A 23,499-nucleotide genomic window follows, 5' to 3' on the forward strand; every position below is an offset into this window, starting at 1 on the left:
ACATCCAACCCAGCCATGTGCTTTGGGAACTGGATTTGAGGGGAGGGAAGAGACCAGTGCTGAGGTGATTCTTCTGTACTCCTCCAGACCCTCGGCACTACCTTCAGTATACCTTTCTTGCTAGAAAAAGTCCATTCCACATATAGTTAAGCTCATCTGGTAATTGTGTGACGTTGCTTGCCCCTCATTGAATTGAAAATTGGATTTTAGCCATATATAATCTGTACAGCACTGTGACCACACTTTGAATAGCTTCAGGCTCTATATAAGCACCCAAATCAGTGTCATTCACTTCATCATTCCCCACACCTCTATATGTAAGGCCCTGGCTGGGCTCAATAACTCAGAAGGGCCAACGTGCAGAGGACACAAGCTCAAGAACCACCTGGGGAATAAGCCATGTTTTGGAGGTATACTTTTTAAGTGGAAAAAAAAGTCACCCCCTAAGATTTCCTTCCAGCCTCTAGCTGGTGCTGACTTTGGTAATAAGGAAAAGAAAAAATTTCAGTCCATTGAGGAAACCTTAAAGCCTCTCCCTAGACAGAACGAAGGTGTAGCCATGATTCCCAAGCCCTTTCCAACTGAAAAGAAAAATAAAAACACATCTAATCCTACCACTGTACTTAATTATTTTTAGGAGATAACCAACATGAGGCTGGGATCTTTGGGAAGGCCATCAGGGCCTGCATCAAAGAAGTGAGTAAGATGGCTGGCCAATAGCTTACCTAAATATAAACAGTAACTAGATTGCAATACATTGAAAGGAAACTAAGGGAGAAGTGGTCTACCATAATCAGATTCAGATTTATAGATTTATGAACCATCAAGGATCATAGTAGTCTAAGCCACCCGCAATCCCCTATTTGGCACACAGGGAAGCTGAGCCCCTAAGGGGGGCGGTGACTTGTGAAAGGTAATGTGTGACCATGCCAACCCCCCATCCTCCCATTCTGGATTTCCTGCATTACTCTCCTGACATCCTTTTGGAAACCTTAAACTTGTGTGTCTTAGATGCTTTATAGACTTTCTTTTAAATCCTAACACTGGTGGAAATAACAGTCTCTTGATTTACAGATGGATAAGAGGAAACTCAGAATTTCACTAATTTGCCAAAGGTCACAAAGCAGTGGCACTTGATAGTTTCAGATTGTCTCTTTTGCCATCCACTTAGCAGTGCTCAAATTCACTTTTTATTACTCATGGGAATTCACATCAGTTGCTAAGACTGGTTGTTTAGGTAGTGGCCCTGTGAGGGCTTATTTGCTTTTTGCTACAGGGACCCCTAAAGGCCATTAAGCTTAGTGAGTGGGAGGTCAACATCCATATTTAGAGTCTAGGGATCCTGGTACTCTGGATTATTTTCCAAAGCATAGGATTGCTTTCCAGTATCATGTCGGAATAGGCTCCCAATGGGTAAATCTTGCCCCAGAATAAAGTCACTGTTTTTTGTTGTTGTTGCTGCAGAATTGTCAGTAGTCAAGTAAACAAATTTATTAAATCCAACAGCAGGTAACCTTCAAATAAAAAAAACATCAAAAGAAAGAAATAATGTAGACAAAGACAAAAATGTGTGTAACAAGGTAATAAAAATATTCAAGGGGCCATTTGGAGAGTGCAGCAGTGCAGAGAATACAAACAAAAGTATTACTTTTGTCAACAAGTTTGTACAACTTCAAGAAACAGACACGATGGTCACAAACCAAGAGGAATCCACAAAGGTGGAGGGTCACATGAGCAGTGAACTCATCACCTCAGCGGGTTAAGGCAGGATATCTGTAGGACCAGTTCATCCAAGCCCCATTTGCCTATTGCTTCAAATTCCCCCTTTGAAACCATATTCATTAGTGCAATAAGTAAGGGCAATTAATCTCACACTCGGGGCTGGGGGCCAGGGTCAGAGGGAAGACACTTCTCCCAGAATAAATGTGTGTTGGGGGGAAATAAAAAACCACAGCAGCTGCTGAATGGCTTCCTTTGGCAATATCCAAGATTTGTGTTGAAAGTAGTAGGGAGGGAAGGTGGGTGGTAGAAGTACTAGCTATCTGTAAGAGCAGGCTGAGTTTTCAAGAAGAGGAAGAGGAAGGACGTGATGCCCCAGCACCTCAGTCAGAAACAGAACCTGATGGTTACTCAAAGCTATTTGAACCACTTGGCTTCTGCAACCAGTGCTCAAGCATCAATTTTATCTTTCAATAATGAAAACCACCAGATCCTCACTAAAATGCAGTCCCAATCCAGGTTAAACTGGATATATGCTATAGTTACAGTTTACCATAGTTGAATAAACTCTGAAGGGGGGGGGGGGGTGTGGTGGGTGGGAAGCCCCTCTATATGATTCAGAAAACAGATTGTGGAGTAAGAGGAGGAGGAATATCACATGTCCTCAAATGAGTCCCAATTAACACACTTTAATAACTTTCAATAGTCCTTTCAGCTGTTTAAACAAGATACTGCTGGAGTCCCCCACGGAAGACCTTTGTCAGTTACCAAGATGTTCAAGTAATCACTAACCAAATATTAGAGACACAAGAATGGCACAGCAGGCAACTAAAACAAAAACCTAGCAGCTTCCTTCCAGCCCTTATAATTGTACAATTGGGTCTACATTTGGGCTGCACTGCACACTGAAGACTTCACTTTAAATGTGGCAAACCAAACACAGTCCTAAATAGAAATCTGTTTGAGTTTTTAAACTTTTAGACCCAAGTCCTTATCCCAGTAATTTCCCACCATTGTTTAATACAGTTTGGCATAGTATAGTATATGAGGCCATCACATGAACTATGGAGTCCCACGCCCTGCAGGCTCCAGCACTGAGGACTGAATTTTGGCACCAGCCCCTGGGAGATCGGTACTGTTTGTTTGAAAGACCGACTAATACTGTGTGGCTTACTCCTTTCTTCCTTTCCAAGAAGGCTAGTTTGTGCTTTCCTTAGGGAAGTTTAATATTTCCTTGGGCCTGGGGGCTTAGTTGAAATTTGGACCTTCACCCAGTTGTAGATTTTTCTTCTCAGAAGGGTATACATGGGGTCTTGGACCCAACTCTCACATGTGGGCATATCTGGCAAGGATGAGAGAGAACTGCTGAGGCAACCAGCTGAAGCATAGCAAAGTGTCATTACAGGAGGTGGGGTTAAGAATGATACATTCAAATCAGGCAGGGATGGGGAAAGAACAATTCAGTAAAGCAACACTTCATCTCATACAGCTTTCTAATAAATGGCTAAAGAAACATCATAGAAGCTCACAAAGCCATTTGCCAAAAACCAAGCAATTTCGCAGCACACATTCAGTTTGTTGTAGTCACCCTCAGATATTTGCCTATTTTCAAAATGGTATCCACATCCTGCCTCTCTCCACACCACCCTGGTGTTACACTGTTCAAGTGAAGGGTGCAGTGGCTCACCTGAGGGGCATGTGTTTAGCCACTTCCACACAATTACTGCGCACTCATTAAGCAGCAAACCTATTTCTAGGTTAAGAGGAACAGGGACATTTCATTTAACACAAGTAGAACTGCAAACCCTACACACACCCCATCTTGGATCCCTTTGCAGAAAAACTACTTTTCCTGTGGTCATGAGAAAGTCAAGCATTGGCCTAGAGCTATTGCGGAAGCTTCAATTCCTTGCATCAAAGATTCAACCTGGAAGGAAATCTTTAAGTCCCTCCCTGAATGCTCCCTTTTCTGGCTTCTCATTTGCATTTTTGTAACAAATAGATCATTAAAAATACAACCAAAGATAATTTTTAATTGCTCTTTTGGGGGCGGAGCTGAATAGTTAATTAAAAAACAAAATCCACCCCCGCTAGTACACCTAATGCATGGAATGCCTTCTTGTGGCTGGGGAAGGGATCCAGTTCCGCCAGAGTCCTCAGGATCCTCCACGCCTCCCTCTTGTGCACTTCTCTCCATACACCCTTCTGATCTGGGACAGCAAGAGCCTTACCTGCCTTGTCCCTTATTCAACCTCTACCCAATCCAGAATCAGGAAAAACGGGGTTGCACACTGGCTGGAGAAGGTGGTCTCTTTAAGACCTCAGTCTGGGCACCACAAGTACAGTTGAGCCCATAGAATCTGCTGGGGCCCCTAGAAACCCTCTATACAACAATCTTCTGTCTTAGGCTAGAACAAAGCCAGGCATCTGGCCTGAGACCCTCTTCAGCTTTCCATCAGTATTGCTAACCTACTGTGGCTGATTTTAAAGTTTCCCATCCGCCCTTCTAGAAGGGGCAACTGTCAGGTTTAGGATTAAAAAAAAAAAAATTTAAACTCCAAACTTGTTCCCTATGTCAATCTCAATTTTAGAAAAATATCGACTGCAGAAACTCCTTAAATAATCATCTTTGTAAAGATGGGAGCCCAGAACCCTACAGCTGCTAATAAAGGAACTCAAAATAAGCAATTCCTGCCCAGGCTGAGAAACATACACCTGGGAGATGGGGTAGTTAGGAGAGAAAACTCCAAATGTTTAATAGACAAACTCTCATTACCTCAAGAATATAAATATTTTTATAAGTTTTTATTTAAAAGATTCCCTTTTCAATCTGTTCCAAAGTGTCAGAAGCTGAACTGTACAAGTTCCTGCCACCCACCCTTCCAGTACACTTTTTGAGGACATTTTTTTTTAATGGAAAAATAACAAGAGGACCCTCTACTGAAACGAGGCAGGAGCAGAGTCAGCTCTTGTTGGCAGTTTGGCCAAAGCTGGCCTTATGGAGCGAGCATGCGGAGGAGTCTGGGGAACTGGGCTCCTCCCTCCTGTGAGGAAAGGGCTAAGAAAATTCATTTTCTCTTTAGTGAAAATGGTCCAAATTCAGATTCAAAAGCCTCTATTATGACGTTCCCTGGCACTCTTCTTATATTTTATATATGGAAGGCAGCTCCCTCTTTTATGGCCAGTTTTAGCAGGCAAAGAAACAAAGGAATATAGATACATATATGCGTATATATATATTTTATATAGGTAAAATATATACATATCTTATATATGTATATATACATATTTGGGGGTAAGGGAAGGAGAGGAGGGTCATGTAAACCTAAACAGTCATCACGTTACCCCAAATGAGCCTGACATTAACAAAGAAGATAATAAATAACTCCTGGGGGTTAAGTGACAACATTGGTGCAGCAAGAAGGGAAAGGGCACACGTTTAACTATTAAATACGCTTCTATATTTGTTTGGCAGAGTTCAGGCCAGCCCCAGGCTTCTGCACTTGCCAGACAAGTAAGCTGATGATATTCAAAAAAATTAAAAAAAAAATAATTCAAGCAGAGCTCCATACCACAGTTTTCCTTCAAGTCAGTTGGCCGGCAGGCACAGTTTTCCGACCACTAAGAACAGAAACTTTGGCTCCAAGGGAAATGAAAAAAAAAAAAGTATTTCTACTTACAACATGAAAATACAGAAAAACTCATCAAAGAAAGAAAACTATCAAAGTCTACTTCCAGCAAAACTGAGGTAGCACTGCTTTCTCTGCATTCAATGCTTAAGTGGTTCTCAGTATAATATGTTCTAAAAAAAACTGCTCACTTGACTGACAGGTGCAGTATGTTGATGGATAAACTCAACATGAAATGCAATAGGTGAAAGAAGGAATGAGCAAGAAGTGAGGAAAATAAGGGTTTGGGATAAATTAGCTAAAAAGGGGGTTGTCACCAGACTACAAACGCTCTTGGCTGGCCTTTGCTCTCCAAGAGCTTTAATTTGCCTGGGAATTAATGCAATGTGGTTAACAGTTAACACTGCTATTCAACTCTGTAAATCTTTAAAAATAATTATTACAACCTAAATTCAACCATGTAAACAGCACTACACACAGTACAGACCTGCCCTGAAAAACAGAATATGCAAAACTGAGATCTGGCACTGTATCATTTTGTAATGTTAATTCAACCTAACCGTCCCACTCCCCGGCCCTACCCTACACCCGCCCCCCAAAATCTAATTTGTGCAAGAAATGGCAGGCTATTCTATCTGAAGGCTTCAAAAAAAAGATACACAACATGTAGCCAGGTTCAAATATTTTGGGGGATCCCCCAAAAAAGAAATAACCAAAATAACCAAAAAGTGAAGAAAGTGCCTAAAACATGATACAGCATTTTAGAGCCCTTTCAGATACAAGGCAGAGAAAGGTGTAAAGTAGAAAATATCCGGATCTTCAGTAATTTCCAGAAAGGTCCAATTCCTCAGTTGGCGGCAGGGCAGCAGGTAGATCCTTGCTGCTGCTCCTGGGACAGAGTCACTAAGTCTGCTGCTCGGGACACAAGCCCTCGGGCCCTGAGCTGAATGCACCTCTCCCTTCCCCTTCTCTTTTCCTTCGCTCCATTTCCCACTCCACAAAGGTATCAAAGAGACTTGGCCAGGCCTCATCTTCACTGTAGTTGCTGAGGTCGGGGCCAATCACCTGAGTGAAGTTAAGGAACATGTTCCAAGTGTCCCGGGAGATGCCCTTGATCCCCGAGGGGTTCTCTGTTAGGAAGTTTAGCCATTGGTCCAATACTGGAGGATTGTTCTGGGTAAAGACTAGTTTCCACAGGGCAATGGCTATTTCCCGATGCAGTGACCGCTGCCCTTCTTCAGAGTCCAGGCCAAACTGAAATGTAAACCGGTAGAGATCCTTGAATTTGTCCTCTTGTTTGGCTTCTGTTAAGAGGCTAGGGAACCGTGCACAGATCCCATCAATGCTGTCTGCACTTATTGCTTTGCAGCCATCAAAAAACTCCTTCCTGCAACAGGAAGGAGGGGGCACAATTAATAATTGTAAACAATATCATTTACTGAGAGGTAATATAGTAATTAATAGCACAGCTTTGAGGCTGGATGGCCTGGATTTGAATTCTAACTCCTCTGCTAATTAATCCTATTTCTTCATCTGTCAAAACTCTTCATAGGGTTTTGGTGAAGACTAATCAAGTTATATGTCAACCGTTTCTAACAGTGCCTGGCACATGATAGGCAGCTGATAATGGTTCATTCATTCATTCATTCATTCATCTTTCCAAAGCTAAACCCAGGTCTCCTGCTTCATACACCCTGTTTCCCATTCTGCAAGAGTAATTACTGTAGACTCTCTTCCCAGATCAGAAGTCTTCCTGCTTTCTTTTAGATTCTCTATGGATTATTTGTTTTTGGAATATTTTTTGTGACTGCCAAGGGAGATTTCTATAGCCAGATTCTGGATGAACCTGGGTGACTCTGCCACCAGAGATCAAAGTTCTATTATTAAAAAACAAAAATTGTGTATTTTTAAAATCTATATAAACTTTCAGCTTACAACATGGTTTCACGCTGATCATCTTCTCAGAGACTGCTGTATCCACTGAAGATATAAGGCATCTGAGGTCTGTTGGGTAACCTACCCAGGGGCTAGAAATTATATGGGGTGGTTCTCAAAGTCCATTCTTATTATAACCCAGTGCTCTGTAAACCACACTTTGGGGTGATCCTGCCATGTCCTCCCCCACAAACAACCTCTATAAGGACACATGATCATGACGATATGCGCAACTAGAGCTTGATAACTGGGGCCAGCTGTCTTTCTTGGCCCATAGGCTAGCTGAAGGCAACGTGTGAAGAGCTAGAAGGGGCAAGTGGCTTCATGTAGTGACAGAGGCATATGCCCAGAAGCACTCACTGTATTGGCACTCACAGAGCCTGGCACATGATAGGTGTACAATAAATATCAAGTGTGTGAGGAAGTACGTGAATTGATAAGTAAAAGAAGAAGAGAAAAGATAAAGGTTTGAAACAGCAGTGGGGCTGGGCAGCAGCTTGGCATTGTGGCTCAACATGGATTACTTCTCATTTAACTTAAGGCAAAAATGGTTGGTGTCCAGTTATTCGGAGGCTGAGTAGCTTTAGAGAAATTGGTCAGAAAAAGAAAAAAGGACTTACCCAAAACCCTATGAAGCCAACCCAGTTCTATCCTAGCTGGGCACCACTGCCCAATGCTGCTCTCTTTCCTCCTCTGCTCACCTGGTGACATGAAGTATTTGTGACTAACCTGGTGAATTTGCACATGGTAGCAGCCTGGAACTTCCAAGCCAAGAGCAGCACTCGAAATTCTGTGGGGTCAACACACAGGTCATTGCAAAAGCGCTCCATGCCTTCTTCCAAAATTGCATCCTCCCGCTCATCCTTGTAGCGCCTGAACAGTTCTTCCAACTTCTGCAAAGAAGACTCCTCGGCATTTGACTTTGGCTCCCTCCCAGCATCTCCCGAGGATGTTGGCAGCTGGCAAGCCTCAGTGGCAGCCTCTGCCTTCTTGGTCCCATTGACAAGGATATCCCCACTTGGCTTGCCACAGGCTGGTGGCTGTTCCTCACGGTGGCCTGCACCCCGCCTGCTGTGTGATTTGCTGCTGGGGTCACGGTCTCCATTCTTGCTGCCCAGGGTTGATGAGGGATTCTTGCACTTGGTGACGCACTGGCCCATGGTGCTGATGGCCTGGCCTCTAGAGTGGCCCCCTCTGGATTGGATGCCCTCGCTGCCACTGGCCCACGTGCCTCAACATGCCATCAGCCAGAGGAGCCAGCCAACCTGGAAGGAAATTAGAGAGCAGTCACCGCTGGAAAGTGAGACTTTTGCAAGCTCCTCTCTAGGGACTATGCACTGGAGCACCACTGTATTTCAATGAGCCAACCATGAACCAGGGAGATACCCTGAGTTTACACCCCCTCCCACCTAAGGCAGCTCTATACCTTCACTTTGGAAATGCAGTGGCTAGGGCACATATGGAGAACCAATAAGGAAAATTCCTAAAATTCTTAAGGTAACATAGGTTACAAAGAGGTTGATTCATGTGCAGAATGCATCAAGGAAGACTACAGTTTTGCCAAAAATATTCCAGAGGAAATCTGTCTTGCCAACTTGCCATTACATAAGAAAATTATTTGGACCTGGGTTAAGCCAGAAGGTGGAAATAAATGATTCATCTTCTAGTCTCTAATGTCACCTCAGATTTTCTTTTTAAGTAGGTTGAGTAGGGAGAAGGGGTGGCCACATCCAAGACAACTATAGAGTTTCATAATGGCCTAAGATAAGGCAGAGTTAAGACTACAAGTACAGTCCTAGCCAAATAGCAAAGTGAAATTTGTCTCTGATCTCTTCAAATTCCTTTCTGGGAATTTGGATCTCACCTCCAAAGTAGGTGAAATACCCTTTCTCCACCCTTCCTCTGCCCACCTATCGGAGCCATCCACCAAGCCTGTACTCCATACCAAGATTCCCAGTTCCAGAGCTTCTTTTTCTCCCCCCTCAGGTCCTCTGCAAGGCTGTATGTAGAATGCAAGCCAAGATCACAATAAATATGAATGTGCTAAAGGGCCTGCAGGCTCAGTCCTCCACGAGGGTGTCTCTACTTTAAAAGAGGGGCTGATTTCCCCAAATACAATCTCTAAATGGTAAATAATGACTGGATGAAAAAGTCTGCACTGTTACATAACAAACTCATCATGGTGATTTATTTATTACTTACATAATTAAAGTTTTTTTTTTTTTTTAAAGAATTGCTAGAAATTTCTGGGCCAGGGGTGAGGTGATTTCTCTGAAGACTCTGTCTACTCATGACTCTTATTCTTACTTTCAACTAGTAAACTAGATGATCCATCTACAATTTAATACCCATAAAATTTTGTGTTTTGCTATAATAATTGCAGCAACTGAAATTGCAATGTTAATAGAAATTTAGACCAGGAACCAGAAATACAGTAGGGAAAGCAGACCAAATCAATGTCAGTCCCATGCCTCTCCAGCTCTCGGGAGCTTTCATGGACCTTCGTGATCCAAATTCAAAGCTCTTAGGAGACCAGCAGTGGGGCAGAAGGGTACTTTTTAAGGCAAGTTGGAACTTTAAACTTTACCTAAAGAACTTTAGCTTCCTCCAAATAGTCCCTGGATAAATTTGGAGTTATCTCCAAAAGGAATTGTAAGGGTAATTTCTAAGTATACAAGTTTAAAATGAAGACCAAAAGCATCCCTTTAGTTATTGGAGACGTATCATATCAGGGTGTGTCCCATTTTTCCACACTCAGAGAATAAAAGACAAAGAGACATGTCTACACATGCTCTCAAGACTTGCAGTTTCACTTAGGCTTCAAAAATACACTGAAACTCTTATAAGGGTTTTTGGTGTGGAAAATGAGACCCAAGTCAGTTTTTTCTAAGTCTTTTTATGCTTTAAGAGTACAGCTAGGAAGCCTATTAAAATTTTAAAAGGTAAAGGGTTAATTCTGGGAAGACCAGCATACACCGGAAGCAACTGTTCAAGCTGAATTATCTCAAAACAAGCAGGACTATAGCATGTGGAGGGTCTGGTTTCCAGATTTGTGTTTCTAAAGACCAGAGTACTGAAGGAAACAAAAGGCCCAAACTTACACAAACCCACATGCTCGCAGACTGGCAACTAATTCCCAGGCACGCTGACTCACCAGGGTTTGCTGCTCAGCTCCTGCTGCTGAGGGAGGCCCAGGTACCTGGCAGGATAAGAAGATTTCCTGGCCTCCATCTGACCCACCTACCCCAGGCCACTCACCCCTGCCCCCACCAGAGAGATGCTTCATTATACCAGCTTCCTCCAAATCCTGGTGCCAAGGCCTTCAGGTAGGGATGGAACAGATGGGCCTCCCAAAGAGGCCCTAATCCCATTTATCCACCTGGCCCTCCATGTAAAAGCATCTTTCATGACCTGACACAGCAGAACCAGCTGAAATCTGAAGACTTTTAACATGCACAGCAGATGAGAAAAAGGAGGGGAAAATCAATTCAGACATGACCAATCAGCAAGTGACAGAAGGTCAGATCCCTTCTTCCATTCTGGTCCCTTTCTTTGAAATGCCCCCCTTCCAGCTGAGTGTTGAGGGGAGTGGTGATCTCAAGCCAGAAGAAAATACTTTCATATCTGATGGTGAGTGCAGCCCCGATTACTCAAAGAGCTCCCTCCTTTTGTGTCTACCTCTTCTTTGGGAAAATAGTTCTGCTCCCAGAGCTTTTCCCAGGTTCACTCACAGTGCCCAGCCCCGTGTCCCAGGCTGGCAGCACTTCAAGTGTTTTAAAATTGAAGGTCTCCCTGGACCCACTAGCTGTTGGCTAATAGCTAATAATAACAGTTATCAATTATTGAACACTTGATAGCATGCCAGGCACTATGCTAAGCACTTTATGGACATTAAAACTCATATATCCTCACCACAATCCCATTTAAAGATGGGGAAACTGAGGCACAAAGTAAATTACCAAAGATCAGTTAAACAGAACCTGGTCTGGCTTGAGAAACCATGACCTTTACCACTAGGCTAGACCACTGAGCCCACGTACACCAGAGCACCTAAGGAAGGCCCACCAATGGATGGGTCCACAGCAATCCCAGAGCAGCAAGTTTTACGATCAGTCACTGGAAAGAGAACAACACATGGTCTGCCTAGTATGCAAGGGTGCCCTATCCACTGCCCTCTCCCAGCGAGTCCTGCCACTCTGATCCAGGTAGGCAAGATGCCCTTGGGCTCAGGCTCACCAGAGGTGGGGACTAGAATTAGTCCTGAGGCCCTAAACCTGTGATGTTTCAGTCCACTGACGTGGTTAAAAGATCCAGCACTAGGGGCCAACCTGGTGATGTAGGTTTGCCTGCTCTGCTTTGGTGGTCTGGGGTTTGTAGGTTCGGATCCTGGGCATGGACCTATACATCACTTGTCAAGCCATGTGGGTGGCATCCCATATACAAAACAGAGGAAGATTGGCACACATATTAGCTCAGCAATGATCTTCCTCAAGCAAAAAGAGGAAGATTGGCAAGAGATGTTAGCTCAGGGCTAATCTTCCTCACCAAAAAAAAAAAAAAGATCCAGCTCTGAAGTCAAAGCCCAACTCTGCCACTGGTTATTGTTTGACCCTGATCAAAACCTGAATTTCCTCAACCTGCAAAATGGTATCTGCCTCATAGAGCTGTTGTAAGGATTCAGCCAAGATATGCAGATAAAGGGTACCTGGCACACACTGCCCACCACACAGAAAATACTTGATATGGCAGCTATCATTATTATTAACAGCCAACTGGTATCTAGTTAGCCTGATGGAAGCCCCAGCTTGTCCCATCTGAACAATGGGCTATAGGCTTCAGCTTCCCCAGGCCCAGCCAAGATGCCTACTCCTGCCTTGAGTCATTCACTTGGGTCTTGTTCAGAAACACTCTCTTGAACCATAGCACTGACCCTGCTCAAAAGTACCACTGCCCAGAAATACCTGGGGGATCAGATTCTCCATAAGATAAGGCTTCTTGTGATTGATCCTGGATAAAATCAAGTTGGGGAATTCGCTGTGCCCTATGGACAATTTGAATCGCTGGTCACTCCCTGTCCCTAGGGGCAAGCTTCCAGGCAGTTTCAAACTCCTTCCCCTTTCCACTTAGTCCCAGCTCTGTAGGTTTGCAAAAGACAAGATTTCTAGCTAGCTACTCATTTACTACACTCATTTAATGGAACTGCCTTTCCAGTCGGTCCTCCTGCCAACTCTCTGAAGTGGAGAGCCTCAGCACAGTCTGGGCGCTCCAGAGCCAAATTTCATCAGTAACAGAGCTTCACTATTAATGAATACCACTCTGTATTTGTTAGTACATTATAATAGTCATATGTAAACATAGTTCTATGAAGTAATTACCCCCATTTCATAGTAAAAGAAACAGAGGCACACCGAGGCCAAGGAACTATCCAGGAAGAAACAGGAGCACAGTAATTAAGAGGATGAGCTCTAGGAGCAGACAAACCTGGATCTGAAACCACAGTGATGGCACCAACTGTGTGACCGTCAGCATATAACTTTAAAATGGGACAGCTGTACCTCAAGGACTGGTGGGTAGAATAAATGTGATAATCCACATAAAATGTTGGCCCAATACCTAGCTCATAGAGGGTATTCAGTAAGTATTAACATTAGTATTAGTAAGTGTTATAGTAGTTGTTATCACAAAGTCGGTGACAGAATCAAGCCTCTCTTCTCCTAGAACAGTGCTCTTTTCAGCAGCCAGTCCAGCTCTCCTGGGGCAGTTCAGGTATGCAGGACTCCCCAGATGCCCACAGCAGCTCTCCTGTTCTTGAAATAAGTGACTCTGCTCTCCTGCTTCAGCTAAGTGGCAAAAATGAGTTGAATGGGGCCAGGGACAAGGACGGGCGGGGAGAAAGGAAAGGCAGGAAGAAGAATAAAGGAAAAAACCCAAAAAACAAAAACCACAAACCCAGGAAACCTAGTTCTAGGCAGTTATAGCTTTGCGGGTTTACCTGAAAGACTGAAGAGAATAACTCTGCTCAGCTTATGCTGGACCAAGATCAGCCTCCAGCTTTTCTCCTTCAATCTCGGCTCCAAATGCTTCTGCCTCCCTCCCTTTCTCTCTCTCTGCACATCAGCCTCCAGCCTCACTCCTCCCCTGTGCCAGTCCTGGCTGCTGTTCCTAGGGATGGGCTTGACTGCCTGCCTGGCCCCAGGCCTGGAGCTGGCACTGCTGGGCCAAGGGCAATCCCAGAGGCTGCAGTCCCTGAGGATGCTCTGGCTCCAAAGAGGGATCAGGAAGCTGCTTATGTCTCTTAGGCAGTTCCATGAAGTGACAATCAGGCAAGCCCCTGTCTTCTAGGACTTACTATCTACTGCTGAGACAGAGCTGCCTCTTATGGAACAGAAAAACCATGAAGGGCTAAACCACACAGACACTGCAAATGGAGACAGGAACAGGAAAGAGGAGCGTGAACTAGTGTTATGGAAAGAAGGTGAAGGGACTGACAAAGAGGAACTAATATTTGTGGAACATGGTGCTACATGCTTCATATGCATCATCACCTTCAAAGCTCTCAACAACCTAGGTTATCAGAGCTTTTACAGATTAGGAAACTGAGCATTTTTAACTATTAAGCAGTGGGACTAGGAAATAAAACCAGTCTGTCCAATTCCAAAGTCCACCCCATGGAAAGGTTTCAGAGAGACAGTGGGTCTTGTTCTGGTCCTTAAATGACTGGAAGCATGAAATGGAAAGGAAGAAGGCAAAGGGCCAATGTGGTTGGTCCCTGTTTGAGAGGTGATTTGAAAACATTTATTTATAGCAATATCTTTTAAATTACATATATGAATTGAGGGGGTTGACATGAACTGTCACATTTAACCCACTACAACCCTATGAGAAAGATAACCTAATTTTCATTTTCCAGAGGGGAAACTGAATAGAGTTTAAGAGATTTGGTCTGAGGTCATATAGCCAGTCTATAAAGGAAAAGGGATTCAAACCCAGGCAGTCTGATTCTAAACTCTCCATTCTGTATCACTGGCCTCACTACTGTTCTCTGCTATGATGTGTGTGAGAATATACCCTTCCCCTAAGGAGAGGATGATGGCCCAAGAAGAAAAGGTACATTATCAACACTGAAGTGTACTCCAGAGGTACTGAGTCAATATGAACAGAGTAAACTCCCGGAGAGCCTTCGGTTCTGGTCGGGCATCTCCCTAAGCAATGTGTGCCCCTGAACATGTCACTTAACCTCTCTGAGTTTCTGTGACTCCATCATTAAAGTGAGGGGTCTGGATTAGTCCTTCCAAGTCTAATATTCTGGGACAACCTTCACTTTTGGCATCCCAAGAGGCTGAAGTTTTAAGTTTGCAAGCCTTCTAAGGACAGGCACTTTGCCTCCTTAGTGAATAGCTCTCACACTTCTTGCCCAAGCCTGTCAGAGCCAAGAGAAAATAAGAAGTCCAAAAGAAGAGAGAAAGCAGGGCTACTCCAACCTGAATAAGGGGTAAAAGATTACACTGTTTTGCAACCTTCCCTCTGGCTTAATCATCTTAGTTTGATCTCTGCAGGGTCAGCAATAGACCCTGACCTATGGAAAACAGACCAGAACACGGTGGCTCACTGCTGCAGCTGGGTGGGTCAGAAAGCCTGCTCAGAGGAATGCTGCGCTGGCTACCGAGGGGGAGCCTGTCACCCAAAGAACAGCCTTGTGAAATGAGGAGCTAAAAACAGAAGGTAAACGCTGCACCAAAACCCAGTGTCAGCAAGGCACTCGAGATCTACTCTGAAACCTCCTTGAGAGAACAGACTGCTCCAATCCACTCCTCCCATTCTGTTCCCATCTAGAGTCTATTCAGAAGCAAGAAGTCACTAACAAATGCTGGTGTTTCTACATATTAGCAATAAAAAACCCATCATTCCCTCTCATCTAAACAGTCTGTAGAGCTAGCTGGGTGCGTGTTTTTATTTCTTACCATACATGCCATACACCCAAAGGCCAGAGAACATGAGTTCCTCAGACAGCTTTTCTCCAGCTGCCAGGGGCTGAAGCGGCAGTACTGGCAGAAGCCATCCCCCGGGGGGGAGTCTCAAAGCAAGACCACGAGAACCCCTGGATCACACCTGGCAGCTGCAGATGCTGAATGACTTGAGAAAAAGATGGGAAATGTGTGGTGTCCATTTGTAAACTACTTCCTAGAAAGTAAACTTGCAAAAATAACAAGGAGGAAAGATTGAGGGAGTACTTTAAATGCAGAGTTGCTTGCTGTCACTTGGAACTTACAAGATCACCTTTGGAGATTACGTCTTACCCACAGCTACTTGGGAAGAAAAACTGTTTCCTCTGCCAAAGCAAACGAGACCCGTCTGCTGCTATTTTCATGCTTTTAAAAGACTTTTTGTCCTAAAATGTACTGCAGCAGCAAGCTAAGAGAGCAGTTCCAGTTAGTTGGGTAGGAACACATGACTTTCTACATCAACCAATCTCAAAGTCCAAAGAAAAAGAAAAGAGCAATGAAGGAAAGAAGGGAGGGGAGGAAGGGAAGAGAAAAAGTTTTTTAAAGAAAATAAACCAACTGGTTATATTTCTGTAAAATAATCTTAGGTCACAGGACAGCGAGCCAGCTTTGCGCAAAGTAATTTTTCTTTTCTTTTTAAACTGTTCTTACCGTTCCCTACCTTGCATATTTCAAATATACTAATAAGAATATATATCCAGTTGAAGCCTGAGGACTGAAGCCAGTGTAGGCTGGCTAGAACAAATACTACTTGCCAAACACAACCAAGCAAATACACCCATGTACTATAAAGTTTCCAAATACCAAATAATGAAGCATTTTTGGTCTCTGGCTCTAGAGCTGAGCTACATGTTTAATCCTATATGACTCAAAATAACCAAAAGAGGGCCATATCATTTTACTGACCCAGACCTGGAACATTTCTTGCTGTCACTATTGATCTGGACAGGTCTGACTACCCACTTACGTGCAAAGCAGGCATGATTAAGGGGCACCAGATTTCTAGGTTGGCTATTCGTTTTGTTTTTGAATCGGCCTTTTCAGTTCCTTTTCCTGTTTAAAACCAGAGGGCTGTCTTAGATTTGTGCTCTTTGGTACCATGATAAAAATGGCATGCCTGCTACACTTTTCATCTCTGGTTTTATGCTTGGAGCTTGTTTTCTTCCTTAGAAAACAGCCTCATTAGGCCCCAGTGAAGGCAAACCACTGATTAGGCATGAATTCCCTGCTTCCAGTTAGCATATGGATGCCAGCCACCCTGAAGGTTTACCTGATTGTAAAGGATTAGTCGTCAAACACCCAATTACCACATCAACTGTTCACTTTTCAGTCACCTGAGGAATTCAGTAGTCAGCAACTGACTGAAAAACAGTTCACTGGAGATGAGATTTGCTTTTGCATCTACGTAAAAGAAAGGCAAGAGAAGAAATTGTGAAATGAGTTGAAAGATGAGGAAGGAACCCAATATATATAAAGATAATAAATGACTGCATCCAAATGTCTTAAAGGGGCACCTGAATGAGCACAAATGTATAGATGTGGTTTCCAAAGCCACATTTCCTCTAAGTAGGCCTCAGGTTCATCACGTGGAAACTAATCTCTCTCTCAAATGTTTGCTAATTCTTAAAAAAAAAAGTCCAAATCCATTAAGGCCACATTTATCAGGTTTTTTCCTAGAGGTCCATGATGAAAGCTGACTGCTAATGCATGGCAGATGGAAAGAGGAAGAGGGACAGAAAAGGACCTGTACAATAAAAGAATATCTGTTTTCAACCACATCAGTAAACTGGTTAGAGAAGTGAGGCCACTAAGGCTTTCTTTCCTGCTGCCAAATTCAAAAGTATTACATAGTTATCCTGTGAAGTTTAGAAAATACAGAGAAGCATAAAGGAAAACAGTCCCCTTGTATCCTACCACCTACAGTTAGTATTTTGGAGTGTCTCCTTTAGTCTTTCATGTGAGCACATACAGCTGGCACACATAAATACATGCATGTACATATTATGCACATGGACCTTTTAAACAAAACTAGGGTCACAGAGAAATTCTATTTTGCGGACTTTTCCATTGAACACTTTTTCATATAAATCTTCTCTCATAAATCGCCTTTACAAGAGCAGCAATTCAACAGTAGTACTGGTGTCACCACTAACGCACCAGCTATTCCACTGTACCCATCGACTATTTATAGCCTACTATTCCATCTGTCAAAAAGTTGGTGCTGCACTGCAGATGGGGTGCAAAAAGGTTGAAACTCTCTGTTAAAACGTATTTAACAGTCAGATAAGTCTTCCATTGAATGAGGGTACCATAATTTGTCAATTTAATCTCTTACTGGTGGATATTTAGCTTGCTTCCAATAGTTCACTATTATAAACAATACTGGGATAAAAACAGAATATATAGCTAAAACTCAGCACACTTATAATTATTTCCTGACAATATATTCCCGTAAGTGGAACCCACAGATCCAAGGATATGCAAAAAGATTATATATATAATCCAATATGAATTCCAAAAAGATAGTGTCGATCTATATAATGGCAGTTATATTGGGAGTATGTATTTCTCCCAACATCATCTTGTAATATTTGCCAACTAATTGAATTTCTTAAAAAAAAAAAATCCTTACCAAAAGCACATTAAGACAGTATATTTAAGGAAAAATATCAAACCACCAAAGGATGATGGAAAACAGGCAAATAAAGAGACAACTTGGCTTCACTGTAAATTACATCAAAAAGGCTGATCAATCCAATGATTCTGGCTCCAAGGATTTCAGGACAGTGTTGTTAAATGGTAGGGTGGAAGTGGGGGAGCAGAAAGATTAATTATAAGGACATCTTTTAATTATATCTAAATTTCCCCAATTTATTCTTTCAAAGAAAATCAACCTTCCCCCACCCTGCGCAGACACACACAAAAAAATAATGTCCATCTTAAGGTCTAATGAATAAGAGTCCCCTTACAATAGGTTCAGCATCAGGGGTAGAAGAGTCTGGCCCCATGGACTAGCTAGAACTTGAGTGAATCATATTCCGAGGGAGCCAGAGGCTTGTTCAAAATGGAACTGTGGGACCCTAGGAAATGGTTTACAGGCTGGATTTAGTCTGTAGACTCATTATATGGGCTTTCTAGCTTCAGAGTGGATCAAAGGATATTACTTCATGCAGCAGAGACTGGTCCACTAATCCAGTATGCAGGCTCTTCATCAGGTGATTACTCAATTTTCACTAGAAGATCCTTCTCCCTTACTCTTGGCCACGCAGTTGGGTGGGGCTCATATTGAACTATGTGACTCAGGCCCACCAAAGCCTCACATGCCCCTGGCTTCAATGACTGGGCCAGAGATGTCCAGATGACCTAAGCCAGACAGAGTAAATCTTAGCCCTGGATGCATAGGAGGTTGGAGCTGCTGTAGTCATTTTACCAGAAAGAGCCACTAGGGAAAATAACGCCTGTCAAAGGTGACTGTGAGAATTCAATGGTCCCTTCTTATCAGATGGGTCTCACCTCCAATGCACTCAGGACCCAAGAATAAAATCACTACCAAGAGACAAAGAGAAAATGGGTTTTGAAGCATTATTTGCACTTAGAATCCAACTGTACTGAAGTCAGATCAAAGCCTGAACTTCACGGTTATGTGAGCCAATAAAATCCCTTTTGCATAAGCCAGATGTCAGGTTCTCTGTCACAAGAGAAAGGTCCCTACCAACACACGGCTATGTCACTCAGCTCTCTTCTACTCACAGAGCAAAGAAAGAGAATATCTGATACCTAGGTGTTCCGATTCATTGCCCAGGACCAACTTACTAGGCCACAATTTCAACCCAATACATCAAGGGAACCCTTGGCTGAACACCAGGACTAATGATCCCAAACTGTAAAATTCCATCACAACTGGGTAGGCCATTAGGATGCTATTTAAAACATGATTAAGATTAATGAGCAAAAAGAATCTATTTGCAATTTTTACAAGCAGATCGGCCACAGAGCACTTACAGCTGCTTTATTCTATTGTGTACACATTTTCCGTTAACTTCACGTTCCCAAGGAGGAACGTCCTCCCAGCACTCAGACACCATGTGAAAGGCTGTAAGGCAAGAGCTCCCGGAAGTCTTTCTCTGTACAATAATAACATGATCAATCTTCCAGCTGAAACAGGTATTTGATCTAAACCACATCCTATGAAACTGAAAGACCAGATCTGACCAGAACTTGGCTACCCTCTTGGTTTCAATTACTATTACTGAAACAATTTCTCTCTGGGTTCAAGTACTGAAGAGCCTATTTAGGAAGTATTCAGGGTTTGAAGACAGTGACAGGAAATGCTCATGTCTGTGTGTCTTTATTGGAAATACATTCCTTGTTGAAACTTGAGGCATCAAGGTTTGGACTTTGTTGTTTTAAATAGTTACTTGTTTCACAAATATGTGCTTATATGGCATGAAGCCAAAGGGTACGTTAACATGTGTAAACATAAGTAGATAATTAAATACAAAATAGAGCTCTATACCTGATGGCTGGCATCATGGTATTACAGGCTTTAGCAAAGTAAGACATCTCATGTTTCTAGCCCAGTTCCTGTCCACTTCCCGCCCATACTGACCTGCTAAAATTGCTGCCATTTAATGGCCATTGCAATGCTGTCTGTTAAAACTCTGTCCTAGCAGCTAGGGCTATTTTGAAAAAAAAAACAATATGAGAAAATCCTAAAATAAAGCAGCAGCACCATAAGCTCTTTTGGTCATCTATACCTTTAAAAATTTGAAGACAGCTTTGGACCTCAGAATAAACTGTACCTACATATACTCACACTCAAATCTGCATCCAATGATGGGGGGGGGTATCCATGAAATTACATGCAACTTTCTTTTTTTTTTAAAGATTGGCACCCGAGCTAACAACTGTTGCCTATCTTTTTTTTCTCTGCTTTTTCTCCCCAAATTCCCCCAGTATATAGTTATATATATTTTTAGTTGTGGGTCCTTCTAGTTATGGCATGTGGGATGCCGCCTCAACATGGCCTGATGAGTAGTGCCATGGATCTGAACTGGTGAAACCCTGGGCCACTGGAGCAGAGCGCACGAACTTAACCACTTGGCCACGGGGCCAGCCCCTACATGCAACTTTCTGAATTGCATCAGGGTTTTAGCTGCACTGCAACCACATTCGTTTCCTTCACTCAAAAACCAATTGCAGATATTGCAGCTCCTACAGCTGCTCCAGGACAGTCTTGCACTTTCTGCGAAGGACAGGACATGCTTTGCATGCAGAATGACTGGGTTTGTACAGCCCAGCTCTATCTGCTGTCCAGCACATACCTAATCACCCTGTGCCTCACCTGAAAATTGGGAAAATGAGAGGGTCACTGTGAAGAATAAATGGTTCCTCATGTCAGACGGGTCCCAGTTCAAATGCTGAGGTAAGTTCCCTGTCTAAACAATCTTAAGTACCATCTCACTCTGATCCAGCGTACTATCTCACGGCTTCACAGCACATACTACTCTCTGAAATTCTTATTTGTTGACTTATTTATTGTCTGCTCCCCCTACTAGAAGGAAGTGCCACAGAAGCAGGGATTTTATCTGTCTCATTCACCACTTTGTCCTGTGCACCTAAGCTACGTCATATAAACAAGTGTTTGATAAATATCTGCTGAATGCATAATAATCACTGATATTTATTGAGCATGTCTGTACAAGGCACTAGCTTATGCACTTTAAATGTATTAACCCATGATTGAATAAATGATGAGTCCAACCTACTTAACACTGTCCCTAGCACAGACAGTGCTCAGTAAACGGTAGCCATATATACCAATTTTAATTATATAATGATGCCATCAATTACTGAACAGTAAAGGGAGTTGAGCCCTAAAGATGCAGAACTTAATTTCATCTCTCAAGAGCTGGTTCCGAAGGTCCAATTTCTCCTGGAGTCCTCCCCTCCTAGCATTCCACCACCTTCAGAGAGAAGAGAAAGTAGGGAATTGTCTCATTATTCCAATTATTCCCTACCTCATCAGTTCTCAGATAATGTGATACAAACACAGCTTCTCAGCCAGCAGTATACAGTTCCATTTCTCCTCACTCTACAAGCAAACTTTCACCTCAAACAACAAAAGCCAAAATTTGAAGCAGAAATAGGGAGACGTTCATCTTGTCGTGCCTCTTTTTGACCTGCATCTCAGTCCCTTGGAAAAAATGCACATTAATACCAGAAATCACTCCTGCCTCTTCTTTTAGCAAGGGAGAAAATCCAGACGGTTTATTCAAGCCATAGCTGCGTGGCACTCTAGGAAGCTCCAAGGGTTCACCAATCAGGTCTACTCCAGTGAAAAACCTTCTGCTGCTGGTTTGAACTGCATCTTCTCTACCTTAATAAACAAAGGCATCACATCTAAGGTGTTTGGAGATGCAAGAGCAAAAGCCAGCAGTTTTTCTGAATACTGCTTACTGAATGCAAAGGACTCACAGCCAGTTTTACACTTCTTAAGATATCTCATTCCACATATTTACCAAAATTCGCTCGATGACAGAGCGGCTTTTAACTCTGAGAGCTGAAGCACATACCCTGTCAAAGAGGCTAAGAGATGGGGACCATCGAGGTCCTCCACCTCTTTAGAACCACTGGAGACAACGGCAAGAAAAGACCAAGAACTAAAGTCCTAATCAAGGCCTTCAAAGCCAGATGCACTTGCCAAGAAAGCAAAGGGCAGACTCCACCTCCGCCGGCTGGCAGGCCCACACATTCTGCTTAACCATGTGAAACAGCCAGCTCTTGCTCTCCCCGCCCCCGGGCACAGTTATGATATTTGGGGTAGCAACACCGGTGGCTTTTCTAGGAGAGTGTTTATAAAAATAGAGCTTCCAATTTTAGGTCTAAAATTGAAAAGAAAAATAGCCAGAATTAGAAGTTTGTTTTAACACAATACATTGGAAATTACAAGTTTAAGCACTGGTAGCTGGGGATGGGGATCACACCACGACATGACTTCTCAGTGAGTCATAAAAAATAGTACAAGCTTGTTTAACAGTGGACGTCCACCAGTAAAAGAGTTAAGAAGTCCACTTGTGTCAGCTGATGGAAAACCAAAGTGACACTCCTGCATTTGTTTCAGGAGTGGCAGAACTGACACAAATGAGCTGCAGCAGCAATTTACAAGACAGTGAAGTGTTAACAAACCTTTTCTGAGGCAAGTCAAAGAGGAAATAATTTGAAACCTCAAATACGACTCATTTTTTAGTAGTTAAATCAGTTTAACAGGAAAAAAACCCTCTAAACTATTAATAAATCACTAATAAACATTTCTGGATTTCTAACAACCATTCCTGATTAACATACCTTTGTGTGAAAGCAAAAGCCAAGTGCAAGCATTTAACAGCAAGTTGCTACCCTTTCAGTTATGAGAATCACTCTGGTGGAACTAGACGAGAACAACAAAAATTAATCTTCAGGCCTAGATGGATACTGTCATGATAATAAGATAATAAAGACCTCTCCAAAGGGCTTCTGGGTACCATAAATTATATAACAAATCCACTTCTGTCAGGCAGCCGGGATTAACTCATAGTCACCCAGGGTACTACTTAGTATCACCAATGGGCTTATCCAAATGGAAGTCATTATCCACCACTGCTCCGCCAAGGGCACAGCATGTTTCTCACTACACATCAATTTGCTGACATCAACTATTCACTGCAAGAGAAGTCAACCTAACAATCTAAAAAACAACTTTGATACTTGTTTCTTGCAGGCCAAAAAGTTGTTTAAAAACCAGAAAGAAAAATATTTCATTAATTTCTCCCCTAGTAAGTTCTTCTGACTGAATTTTTTAAAAATTGTCTATTGTGACACTTTGTTATAATAGACAATTTATTATTTCCATTATGCATTCAAGGCTTGAGTGCATTATACCTTATTTACTTCTATGGAACATAAACATTCATGGCTCCCAAGCAGATGTCAAAAATGACAAGTACAAAGAAGAGAAAGGATGTTACTGATTTAGTGACAGCATCTTAAATTACAAGTTGCAAGAAGGCAGAGTGTGTGCATGGTAATGTGAAAAGGACTAACTGGCACCTAACAAACACTTTCTAAAGAATCAAATGAAGGGCCGGCCCGGTGCCGTAGTGGTTAAGTTTGTGCACTCCATTTCAGTGCCCTGGGCACAGACACACACCACTCATCAAGCCATGCTGTGGCAG

The 23,499-nt window shown here is 42.8% G+C and overlaps 1 protein-coding gene across 9 annotated transcripts in view; it reads right to left on the reverse strand.

The window, feature by feature from the left end:
• Window positions 1–1,476: 1,476 nt before the first annotated feature.
• The window catches only part of DCUN1D3 (defective in cullin neddylation 1 domain containing 3), a 38,555-nt gene continuing 16,532 nt past the window's right edge, over window positions 1,477–23,499 (reverse strand). For 7 of the 9 annotated variants that reach the window (XM_005598872.4, XM_023616160.2, XM_001495107.6 and 4 more), the window contains exons 2-3: window positions 8,013–8,548; window positions 1,477–6,735 (exon numbers count right to left, since the gene is read on the reverse strand). In XM_005598872.4, the coding sequence (XP_005598929.1) occupies window positions 6,252–6,735; window positions 8,013–8,443 (915 nt within the window). In that variant the 5' untranslated portion in view covers window positions 8,444–8,548 and the 3' untranslated portion in view covers window positions 1,477–6,251. Of the gene's footprint in view, window positions 6,736–8,012; window positions 8,549–16,556; window positions 16,688–23,499 lie in introns of all 9 variants that reach the window. The other 2 variants (XM_070232156.1, XM_023616159.2) reach the window with 1 other exon arrangement.

Source organism: Equus caballus, chromosome 13 (assembly GCF_041296265.1).
Source record: "Equus caballus isolate H_3958 breed thoroughbred chromosome 13, TB-T2T, whole genome shotgun sequence".
In the NCBI taxonomy this organism is placed as follows: domain Eukaryota; kingdom Metazoa; phylum Chordata; class Mammalia; order Perissodactyla; family Equidae; genus Equus; species Equus caballus.